This window comes from Thamnophis elegans, chromosome 1 (genome assembly GCF_009769535.1).
Source record: "Thamnophis elegans isolate rThaEle1 chromosome 1, rThaEle1.pri, whole genome shotgun sequence".
Lineage (NCBI taxonomy): Eukaryota > Metazoa > Chordata > Lepidosauria > Squamata > Colubridae > Thamnophis > Thamnophis elegans.
In genome coordinates, this window is record NC_045541.1 from 66,173,426 (window position 1) to 66,185,983 (window position 12,558).

Here is a 12,558-nt window from a genome sequence, read left to right on the forward strand (position 1 = left end):
TAGAAAATCTCAAAGAAGATGATGTAAGGCACGCAACCATGTCACTGAAGTACATTTTTTTGAATCATGTTCTCAACAAAATAATTAAAAAGTAATGCTGTACATGAATATCCTTTCAGTGGGCTAATTGCAACTTATATAATGGTATAATAGCTTTAAAATTCTGAAATCCAATCCCTTCAGAGGCATTGGCTGAAATCCAAACCTACAGAAACTCAGACAGAATTTCTGATCATTCTTTAGTAGGAAAGGGAATAAGCAGTAATTAGATCACACTTCTTGTTCCATACTGAAATAGTTAATCTGCAGCACAGAAAGTCTCTAACTGTACGTTTCATAATTTTGCAGAAGGAGGAATCTCAGAAAAACAGCATATTAAGTATTCAGAATAATCTGCATTTGTCACAATTCTTCTTTTCACAGCAATTTCTTACTTTCACAAAAGGAAAATACATTTGCTTTCCTTTGCTTTAGCAACCCAAATAGCATTTTTGGGAACCTACTTTTCAAACAGCTATGTTAGAAATATAGGTAGACCTCAACTTACAACCATTTATTTAACAACCATTCAAAGTTAAAATGGCATTGAAAAAATAAACTTACAACAGATGCTTGCAACGCAAGACTGTTGTAGCAACCTCACATCACATGATCAAAATTCAGATGATTGGCAATCAGCATGATGATTGCAACATTCCAGGGTTATGTGATCACCATTTGTGATTTTCTAGCTGGCTTCCAACAAGCAGTCAATGGGGGAAGTGGGTTTTGCTTAATAATCTCATGATTCATTTAACAACTGCAGTGATTCACTTAACACCATGATAAAAAGTTGTAAAATTCAAGCACAATTCACTTAACAATCATCTAACTTAGCAACAGATATTCTGGTCCCAACTGTGATCATGTCAAGGACTACTTCCTCCCTTGTGGGGATACAGTTATGTGGGGAAACATTAGATGGTAGACATTCAGTGTAAAGAAATGCAGAGATTAGAGTATTGCCACTGTTACTGCCAAAAGCAGTACTAACAGAACCTGTTGTGGAAAGTAGATCCACCATCACAGCAACAATTGATCTGAGACACCAAATGGGAGGCTGGAGCAGTAACCGGCCCTTAAGTATTAGTGTGCCTAAGATCTTCCACTTGAACATTGGAGAATTTCTCACTACTACTAATCCAGGTGGGGTAATACAAATACAGGATATTTGGGACAATTCCACTAATATTTACTAAGAATTAGCTCTTAAATATTCAATAGAGTTGATTATTATGTCCATATTTTTCGGAGTATAAAACGCATCAAGGTTTTGAAGAGGCAAATTTTTTTAAAAGTAGGCAGGTAGATAGAGGGAAAGAGAGGGATGAGAAAGAGAGAGAAATACAATAGATAGGGAGGGAGGGAGAGAGAGTAGGTAGGTAAGTAGGTAGGTAGGTAGATAAAGGGATAGAGAGAGAGAGAAATAGAGAGAGAGAGAAATACAGTAGGTAGGTAGGGAGAAAGAAAGTGTGTAGGTAGGTAGGTAGGTAGGTAGGTAGGTAGGTAGGTAGGTAGGTAGGTAGGTAGGTAGAGGAATAGAGGGAGAGAAATAGAAAGAAAGAGAGAGAGAGAGAGAAATACAGTAAATAGGTAGGGAGAGAGAGAGGGACTAAGTAGGTTGGTAGGTGGAGGGATAGAGAGAGAGAATAGAGAGAGAGAAATACAGTAGATAGATAGGGGGAGAGAGAGTAGGTAGGTAGATAGAGGGAGGGAGGGAGGGAGAAATACAGTAGGTAGGTAGGGAGAGAGAGAGAGAGATGAAGGGTAGGTAGGTAGAATGTTTCCAGGTGTATTTATCCATGTGCGGAGAGGAAATCGCTGACAATCTGCAGCACCTACGACTTTATTTCTGCTGGCACAGCACTTGCTCAGTTGTAATTCATCAATCAGTTAAAGAGCTTTCCAAAAGAAAAAAAAAGTTTCTGCACTCTTTAAACCTCCCAAAACGGCTCGTTTTTTGTGAAAACAGGCCCGGTTTGTTTAAAAAAAAAAAGGCAGAATAGCTTTGTGGGAGGGGGGCTTGCGAGTGCTCCTGGGGGGAGAAGAGCAAAAAAAAACAGCTCTTTTTCGCAAAAACGGGTCCGTTTTTTTGTCAAAAAAATTGCATGCATAGCCTTATGGAGACTTAAAGAGTGCTGCTGGGGACTGGCAATGCCCATTTTTTGCTTATTTCTGCCCTCCCCAGCCCCCAGGAGTTCTCTGAAAGCCTTCATAAGGGTATGCATGGCCATTTTGGTGAAGGGGCGGGGGTATGGGAGGCAAAAAATTTGGTGTATAAGACGCACCCAGATTTTTCAGCCTCTTTTTTTGAGGAAAAAGATGCATCTTTCACCCCCAAAATACAGTAAGTATGTATTAGACTTTACTCTGTGTAATGTATCTACATTGTAAAGTTTCTATTTCTAAAACTATATCTTTCTACACATTTACTTTCTGGAAGAAACTAACATTGGTCTCATTTGGTTCCCCAAATTGTTACTTTAACATCTTTGGAGGGAATGGATCAGACTTTTTCCATTTATTATCTTGAAATATTAAATCAGATGATTTATTGCATCTGATTTAATATCAACATTCTCCAAATTCATTAATTTGAAAAAAGAGAAAAAAACTGCAGGCCTGCAAGATATCCTTTTCTCCTTCAAGCCATCTCCCTCACTCTTATTCATTACATCATCATCAATGTGATGTGCTGATATTCAACACTTCTAAAAGCCTCAGATCACAGCCAAATGAGTCACAATGAGATAGGTAAATGTACGTATTTTTCCCTGTCTCTCAGAAAAAGAAAATCCACTTTCTTCCAGGTGAAGATGCTTACTTGGGTGGTTTTTCTACTGTGCGATATGTACTGAAGTACTGGAGCTGCTGCTGCACGCCTGCCAGAGGAATTAGCAAACTTGCGGCTGTTGAGATTGGTAATGGTCTGTTCTATCCACATCAGCAGGTCTGAAGCCAATCCACTGTATTTTTCAATCATCTTCTCAGTCTCTATTGCATGGTCCATTACCTGAGGGGAGGAAAGAAAAAACCAAACAACTCATACTGCAGCTCACTTGGCACCTGCTTCTGCTACTGAAAATATGTTAAGTAAGACCTTTATGAACTTCCAGATCCTGCAGATGGAAATTTTCCACAGTGTCAACAAGTCTGACTTCATCACATTAGAAATTCTGCAGGGCATGCAAGGGTGTCAAGCCAGAATAAGAACCACCGGCTGTAAGGCTCTAAAAGGAAATCTTTGGCAGCTTTCATACTGGCAGCATCGCATCAAATGTTGAGTGGTTGAACAAGAATGATCATGCCCATATTCCCTTCTCCAGTTCATACATTTTTTATATAATTTATATACAAACTATGCACACATTCCATAAGGCAGACTTTCCTTATGTGGTATCTCTGTAGTTCAATCGAGATATTCCTATAATTCCCCAAATTATGGGTCGTCTACCTTCTAACCCTGTGCAGATGCAATTGCTTCAGCCTCCTGCTAGATATTGCTGAATAGGAACCAATGAAGTCTTGATGTTAGTTGTAAAAGTAATAAAGTTGAGATATATACCTACATACATACATACATACATACATACATACATACTACATACATACATACATACAGTCGTAGCACTACAATGTAACCTGGCTTCTAGAGATTGAACCAATGAAGTCCTGAGTTATTTGTAAAAATAAAGATGGATACAAATAACAAACAAACAACATAAGTCCATAGCACTATAATGTAACCTGGTAGAGATTGAAATGGTAGAAGAAGGCAGCTAATTTCCAAATAAGGGCTATACCAATAATAACCACAGCAATACAATAGTTGTATGACCAGGCTTCTAAAAATATTATATAGGTTTGTTTTTAAAAAAAATAATAATGCAGTTCTGGAAGTGCATCATGAAAATAGACATAGGCTACAAAAGAGCCATAAATTTCCAGCCTTACTGTTTTCTTATCATCTACCTTTGTTTAGATGATTGAACGAAGGTCATGAAGCAATTCTAAAATATTAAAAATTATGTTGCTCAAGAGTTATATGACCGTGTTCTTACCTTTCCAACTCTTTTCCCTTCTACAGCAAGGACCTTCATTTTCGAAAGTAGTGATAGAAAGCAACCACATAAGTGATAATGGATTTCTCATCTGGGTTCTCCGTAAAAAACATCTGAGTAGCAAATAGATTTCCAAGAGAAAATTATTTGTTTGAAAACAGAACCTGACAGCAGATAAGAGTTCAGTCTGAACTATGCTTCCCATTTTGGAGAGAGCTACATAATGAACAGTGCTCACCATGGGATCACCTTGCTGATTTCAAGTACAAAAACAGCAGAAGGCATGGGAGTACAGCTAGGCTAATAAAATCTTGTTTTCTAGCATCAACATTATTTATTTATTGGAGAATACTATAGAGACCAGTTCCTGATAAACAAACAAAAAAGTGCAAATCATTACATTATTAACTATAATGAATCTATGGCAATGGTTTTTTTTAAAAAAAACAGAGTTAAAGTAGAAACATGGTGTTGAACATGGTATTGAATACCCTGACATGAACTTTTTTAAACAGACTTGGTAGGTGAAATTTGCGTAATACAAGCATTACATGTTGACTAGATTATGCTAAGAACTGTGGTGACGCAGTGGTTAGAAGGCAATACTGCAGGCTACTTCTCCAGACTATGGATTGCCAACAGTTTGATTCTCACCAGCTTAAGGTTGACTCAGCCTTCCATCTACCAAAGTCGATAAAATGAGGACCCAGATTGTTGGGAGCAATATGCTGACTCTGTAAACCACTTAGAGAGGGATGTAAAGTTCTGTGAAGTGGTATATAAATCTAAGTACTAGTGCTATATATAGGTAGTCCTCAACTTATAATCGTTCATTTAGCAACCATTCAAGTTACAACACCAAAATAAGTGACTTATGACCATTTTTCACACTTAGGACCATTGCAGCATCCTCTTGGCCACATGATCAAAAAGTTCTTTCAATATTGGAAGCAGGATTATAATCAAAACTGGATCAGAGATTAGTGTTAACTGTTACAGAATCTGTTCATGAAAGTAGATCCACCATCACAGCAACAATTGATCTGAGACAGTAAACGGGAGGCTTGAGCAGGAACAGGCTCTGAATAAACTACAATAAGCAAAGTTCACACAACACACTAAACCATAAGGCATGGTTGTTAACTACAATGACTTAATGAGTAGAAAGCTCACATCAAAGCTAAGGACAGGACAACTTTCATAAAAAAAAAATTTTATGCCTAAATAAATTATGCCTAAATTAAAATTAAATACATTATTTGAAAATCAAGATTACTAAATATTTCCCCAGAAAGGAAGATCTCCAAAATAGTTATTCCTCAAATACACAAAGCTTTTCTGATGTTGCACAATATATATATTTTTTAAAAACCACTATACTTCATTGTCAACACCCAGAAGCATACCTTTTTCATTTTTCAAACCCAATCTCTCTTTCCAATGCTTTCATTCAGACACACTGTACAACTGCAACTTTAATTATTATACAAACTCCTGCTACTAGCACAACTTGTCCTCTTCTCAAAGGTTGCTTTTCATTTGTTTCTCTCCCTGCTGTAGTTTTCCTAGTTTCAGCTTCCCTTTCTATTATTCCACTCCTCAGCTGAGTGGATTTTTCAGTCCCTTCTATCTCTCTTTTCTTCCCTCCCTCCCTCACCCCCACCCCACCAACAAACTGATTCCCATGCTACTACCTCACCTGCCAGTAACTTTTTTTGCTTTTATTTTAGTTTCAGAGAAATGGAAGACTGAGCAGAAATAAAAGATCAAAGTCTGAGTTATTCCATGCTCTTTCTTTTTGTTTAGAAAATGGCCTAGGTCCAAGTGGAGATTAAATATATGTAGGGAGTGAATGAGAGCACGATTTGAAGTCTGAACTCCGCTGATTTCCAGCTTTCGGAGATAAAGAAACCAGGTGGGGTGGGAGGGGCCTGCTGAGTGCCAAAGGAAGTGTGGGAGTGTCGGCGGCGGATACAGCTGTGCCTGCAGGCATCATGTTGCTCACCCAACAGTAAGGAATCAGAGCCAATCCTCTGATAGTCTTCTCATAATACTGTAGGCCAGATTTCCTTTTAAGCATTTTCAAAAATAAAATAACTATGACAGGGTATTTTAAAAAATTAATGTATTTTCCATGTTAAGCGAAGAGAATGAAGTGGAAAAGAGGATGACATGGAATGTTTTACAGAAAGGCATTTATGGAAGGCAACTGAAAGAATGAATTATCTCAACAAAAATTCTATATCATATACAACGTAGTTAATTTGAGACTATGCACAGCAGAGATATTTATTCATACTGAATCTCACCTTTCTATGATAAAATTCAAGGCAGCTTATAAATAAAAAAATAGATCAAGCAAAATTAAAAGCAATTCTGACAAAATAATTGACAACTATCATAATTAAAAGTATTAATAATACTACACCAAAAAGTGCAGAAGCAGGGTTGCTGTGACTATTCCTTAGACAATGTGTTGGTTGTATTGTGATTTATGGTTTTCAGTTTTGGTTTTTTTTATCAAGATATACAAGATGTTATATTTATTTCTCTATTTATCTTGTCTGTTTTTTAACCCAAGTTACAGACTTGGGAAATTGTACCCTGCTCAGAGTTAATTTGATTGTAATGGCTTTTAAGCCTTGTAAATAAAATAAATGCCTGTTTGAAAAAGAGCTCTGAAGTGGGCAAAGGGACATGACTCATTATTTTTCTTTTCAAAGGGCTTATATAGGAGACTTTCCTGACAGCTTAAGAATATATTATTGCAGAAACAAACAACCATCCATGTTTATAGACTGAACTGCTTCATGAACTTTGACAGGCAAATATTATGCACCTATTGCTTAGCTTCTGTAACTATTATTCTATATAATTCTTAACTCTGCCCTGTCAGCTCAATTCTCAATTTAAAAGGCAGGCATTGAGCCAAGTGCACTCACCTTCTGGATCAAGAAGTTGTGTGATACCAAGTTGCCGCTCTGCTACGCTGAAAGCATGTTCCAAATTGTGCCTGGCATTTGAGTGTTTCAATTTCTCAAAGTCAATTAGGTCAGGCCTAGAAATGAAGGAGGGGAAAAAAAAACCCTGTATTTTAAACAACACAATATGCTACCAATTCTGCTATGGTAAATTAATTTGAAAGTATTGAATATGGTGTCCCCTTGATCCATGTTCCAGCCATGCCTGCATACCACTGTATCCAAAATCTTCTGTAGCCTTCTGCTGCAGTCAGTCAATCTGTTACCATACAGCATACAGACTATGGGCCCCTCCTTCCCCATTCCCTGTTTTGTGCAATAGTCCAAAACCTTTGGGTCCGCCAATATTTTTGGGTGAGAATGGTGCAATTTTGGCTACACAAGCCATACTCATTTCTGAGCATCAGAAATTGAGAGGGTGATACTGATCAGTTTTGCATCTGAACTTGGAAGTAAGGAGGCAAAGTTCATATGGAACAGATGGTAGCTAATAGGCCTCTGTAGCAAGTGTGCAGATATGCACTCCAATGATTAGTAAAACCTAGACTTATTAGCAAACACTTAAAATGGCTTAGATCTTTGTAGGCTATCTTTACCTGTGCTTGTGAATAAGAGCGTTAAAAGCCAACCATCCTTCCAGCTGGAGGTGAAGTTGGTGACATTAACATGGGGATAGCTAATTACAAAGATAAAGAAAGGGGACACAAACAAGATAATATCAGTAATAAAATGATAACCACAAAATCATAATCTAATCATGTATAACTTGACAGGATGCACTTTACTTAGACAGAAAAGTCACTTTCAGCTAAACTTACATTTTGAAGCCACTTCCAATTGGTATTTAGAAGTACAGATTTTCTGCCATTGGAAGAATGATATTAGCTTGGGTGAATAAATAATTATTCAGGAAGGGCAAGGTTGGGTTACCTAAAGTACACAGGATATTTCTATCCATTCTAATCCAACTTTTATCTACTTTACAACAGAATAATGAAAACAGCAGCTCATATCAGGATATTTTTCTCCACTGAGAGAATAGAAAAATGGTTCCATAAAGTAACACCCTGCCCACAATGTTGAAAACAATTAAACAGTTGAATTGATTTCCACTGTTGCACAAGAAAAGGAAGACGCTTGGGACTTGAAAGAAATATATTACATGTGAATGTTCAGCGGATGTTTGAAATAAAATAAGCCTCTCAGAAACTGCTTTCAGTATAAATCACATCAGTGGTGGGTTTCAATTTTTTAAAAATCTATTCGGTAGGTGTGGCCTGTTTTGTGGGAGTGGCTCAGCTATCATGTGACCCGGGTGGTAGTGGCTCGGTGGTAGTGTGACTGGGTGGGTGTGGCCAAGTTGGAAAATGTGGTGAAACTCACTTAACAATGCTGTAGCTTAGCAATCAAAATTTTGGGCTCAATTGTGATCATAAGTTTCCTTCCTTCCTTCCTTCCTTCCTTCCTTCCTTCCTTCCTTCCTTCCTTTGTTCTTTCTTATCTCTCTCTCCTTTCTTTCTTTCTTTCTTTCTCATTCTTTCTTTCTCTCTCTCTCTCATACACACACACATACCATTTCCCTCATGTCTGCCACTGACAGCTCTCAAAGAGAAGGAAGGACTCCTGCCTTGGGAAGGGGTTGCACACAACCTCTCCTCCAGATGAGGATGAAAAGGATTGCTCTAACATCCAAGTCTCATTTTCAGATTTTTTAAAGCTACATTTGTACAAAGAAGATCATATTGAAGATGCATAGTTTTTTGTACTCTCTTGTGGCAATGTTTTTAAACAATGCTGAACTCTACTATGAGTTCTACAAATATTATCACGTTTCACATTGTTGATTCCATCCATTCCACCTGAAACAGAATGTCAGTATGCACAGGAAATGGACAGGAAAAGAATAGATGCTAGCTATCTTGATTCTTTGCTCTCTTTTCTCCATCACTAACACTTTTATTAAGATTATAATATTGGCAGAGTACATAAGTATTTTCAATCTATCTCAAACAAAAGGTCAAAAACCAATTTTGTTAAATACATTGCAAATCAAACAAGGCTCCAAACAAAGTACTTACATTTTCAACAAGAAACATTTTAGCACAGCTTTCTGTCTTTGCATTAGATAGCTCTGTCCTTATGAATTATTTTGATAGTTTAATGGTTTTATACTATCACTGGATGAATGGGATGGAAACCTTGTCAATTTTCAGACTCTGTATAGATTTGCTTAATATTTAGTATTTGCCTAGCTGATACCATTGGTTTAATGAACAAGTCACAATGAGTTTAGAGAAAAAATAATAATAGCAATATCATACCCTGTAGTTTTCATTTGACACCAAAGTAATAATGCATCCTTTGCTGAACGGGTTTCCCGGCCTTCTTGAGTCTGAACAATGATATCCTGGATCTAAATTAAAAGGAAAAATTCCACAGCAACTGTCATTTCAGATGCTTATTTTGTGCATATTTTATTTGTATAGCTCTGATCTTCACACTTATAACCTAATAGAGATCTTATCACAAATGATTTGTAGAAAGTTGGGTTGAAGCAAGGTAAAAATTACTTATTTAATTATCCTTCACATTATTACATTTCCAAATATCCAATCCAAATTGCTTGTAAAATTTTTATGATTGCTTTTATTGAACTGTTTTGAGATGTATTTTACCCAAAACAGATTATTTATTTACAAGTCACATATGGCTGTAATCCTCAAATATTACAATCTGGAAGAAATTCACTATAATTTGGTCCATAAAGTCCCGAATCTTTTAAATAATTATCATACTATAAAGACAAAATTAACTATATGATAATTTAATTTATTTATTTTACAAATCCATTCAGCTATTTAGAATTAAACTAATAATTTTGCCCTCAAAAACCCAGTTTCTCCTTCAACCACTGGAAAAGACAAATTTTATAGGGATTATCTTAAAGCAACTACATCATATAAAAATAATCTGCAACATTGTTTAAACATGGAATTATCTCTTGTTTTCTTAATTTTTGTTTCAGTGTTTTATAAAGGATCTCAGTCTTTTAATTAGGTGTAAAGTATTACTGGTTTAAATACAGTATCAAGTGGGAGAATGGCCATGTTCCTCACCTTGTAGCCTTGAATAAAATTCTTTTTGTATATAATATTCTCCACAGCACTTATTCCATGCTATTTTAAAAATATTATATACTGTAAGTTGCTTTTTAATTCTGTCTACCAGTTCTGATGAAAACAAGTTTATTCAGGAATTTACAATACTATGCCACTCTTTCTTTTTTTTTTCTAACTTCTCAATAAATTCTCATATTAATTTACAATTAACAAATGCTACAGAAATATTGCAAATGTGACACAAATAAGCCTGAAAGATTACTACATTGGTGTGGTGTGCCTATTTAAAAGAATGGACCCACTGGCCTGATACCAACAAGAAAGGAAATCAGCCAACAGTTATTTGTAGTTGCAATTCTGAAGAGTCAAACTCAATTCTTTTTGAGTTTCTTAAGCAATCCTTATGATTGCTCAGAAGGATTTTCTTCTGAGCAATCATAAGACTTACAGGCATACTCTTCTTGAAAACTTTTCTTGCCTTTGTCTTTGCAACATTAAAAATAAATAAGAAAAAATTATTGGGGCACAGGTACAGCAGGAAAATTTAATCCATCAATCTTTCCTAACAAGCTGAGAGAAGCCATGGAGCAGCTAACTTAACAAATGTCCAATAACAAATTCCTCCTCCCAACAAATATCATCCGCCAGCAAGAAAATCACTGGTGTTTTGAACACAGGTATAGCTGCATGTCAAGTTGTCTAATTTAACACATAGGGGTATGGAAGAGCAGTGAGAAGCACTGAAGGCACACTTCCTGCTTCACTTCATATGAATTGTCAACCAGCTTTAAATGTGGGGAGGAGGGGCAGAGAGTAACAGAGAAAGGTGCTATCGATGACAGCAGCTCCAGATTAAATAATGCTGGAATAGAATGGCACCGCTAGCAGCAAAATTAGCTATTCTCAGAAATAGAGTAATAGGCATAATGATGTAGCAATAGGAAAAACATCCTCTCTTAGCATAATAAAAATAACAAACAGCACAAGAAAATCCTTTTTAATAAGCAGAAACAGCAAAAAAAGTAATGGATCTCCCGTGCAACACTCAAGAAAGTGCTAGTCCTGTTTTTTAAAATATGTTTAGTTCTCTTTTAAAGACAATTAAAACCTGTGAATACAGGAAGCCCGTGTAAGACATACTTAGGAAAATGCTGGCCAAACTTACTCAGGCAAACACCTCTGCAGGTACTAAGGGTGACCATGGAGGGCAGCACTTCACAACCACAGGGATAGAGATATGTTTGCCGCAACAAGAGTCAGTAGATCTAGCTGTATCATCAATTACATTGTAAGTTAAATGTGCTAGATCCACACAAATTGTGAAAATGCTGCTTTGAAAGTAGTTAGAAGCAACTTTAGCTTTCTTAGCTCTGACCTGGGTGATAAGCGAAGTCAGTTACAAGGAAATGGAGGTCTTCTGAAACCAGTTACTGGCACATGTTCGTGTTATAACTAGCAGGCTGTGAGGATGAAACCTTAAATTGGCTATAATGAGGAAAGCTGTTCCAAGAGACCATGTGCTGCTCTCTGGGGGGAAATATTTTTTCCCCTTTTTGCTACCATAGGCTATCTTGGCTCTCCTTCTATGTTTGTCTTACTTTGAAAACCACTGTCCATTAATATCACAATTAGTCAGATTAGTAAAATAGATTTCCTTTCTTAAAAAAGTAGCACATATATTTTTTTATGTCTACAAATGTTGGAATTGATTGATTTTATCTGTTGCAAAAGGCCAATATGACAGGAGCTTTTCTCAAACAATAATTGTGTACATATATATGTTTGTGTATAGGATCATACCTGAAATAATTGTGGTGACAGTTTCACCAAACGTTCTCTAGGATTTCAAAAATCCATAAAGAGGGTTTTCAGCAACAATGGGGACTGCTGCTTTATTTATTTTGACAAAAATAAATACTTTTATGCATTGAGAGCTTAGATTTCAGGAATATGTGTTTCCCTTGCCCTGCTTACAGCAGAATTTTCCATCCTAAGGTCATAAAAGCTGCTATTCTTTTTTGGGGGGGGAGGGAGGACTGCCTTCTTCAGTTGCATAAAAAAAATCATAGGACTATATATTTTAACACATAATGAAACCCCAGCTTCATCAGTCTTTAACTTTGGTGAGACTGGGAAGAAGAGTAAACTCTCAACAGTAGACAAGCAAGTGCATGTATCTGACAATTCCTTATTGTAGACTTGCCTCTGGTTTCCTGCTAATGATTCTGGCAAGACTCACCTGGAAGCGCAGAATAATTGTCCAGATGAGGCCCAGCACCAAGCGATGGTTGCCATCAACGATATCATGAGACCCCATGTTTTCCAAATGCACACGCTGCTCCTTGAGGAATTGCAGGC

The 12,558-nt window shown here is 36.7% G+C and overlaps 1 protein-coding gene across 1 annotated transcript in view; it reads right to left on the minus strand.

Annotated features, from left to right (window-relative positions):
- SPTB (spectrin beta, erythrocytic) overlaps positions 1-12,558 on the minus strand; it is a 128,053-nt gene that overhangs the window by 62,892 nt on the left and 52,603 nt on the right. The window contains 10 exon segments of the mRNA XM_032211920.1: positions 2,864-2,928; positions 2,930-3,052; positions 4,101-4,144; positions 4,147-4,198; positions 4,394-4,410; positions 7,043-7,158; positions 7,678-7,708; positions 7,711-7,757; positions 9,403-9,494; positions 12,440-12,558. Coding sequence (XP_032067811.1) covers positions 2,864-2,928; positions 2,930-3,052; positions 4,101-4,144; positions 4,147-4,198; positions 4,394-4,410; positions 7,043-7,158; positions 7,678-7,708; positions 7,711-7,757; positions 9,403-9,494; positions 12,440-12,558 — 706 coding nt within the window.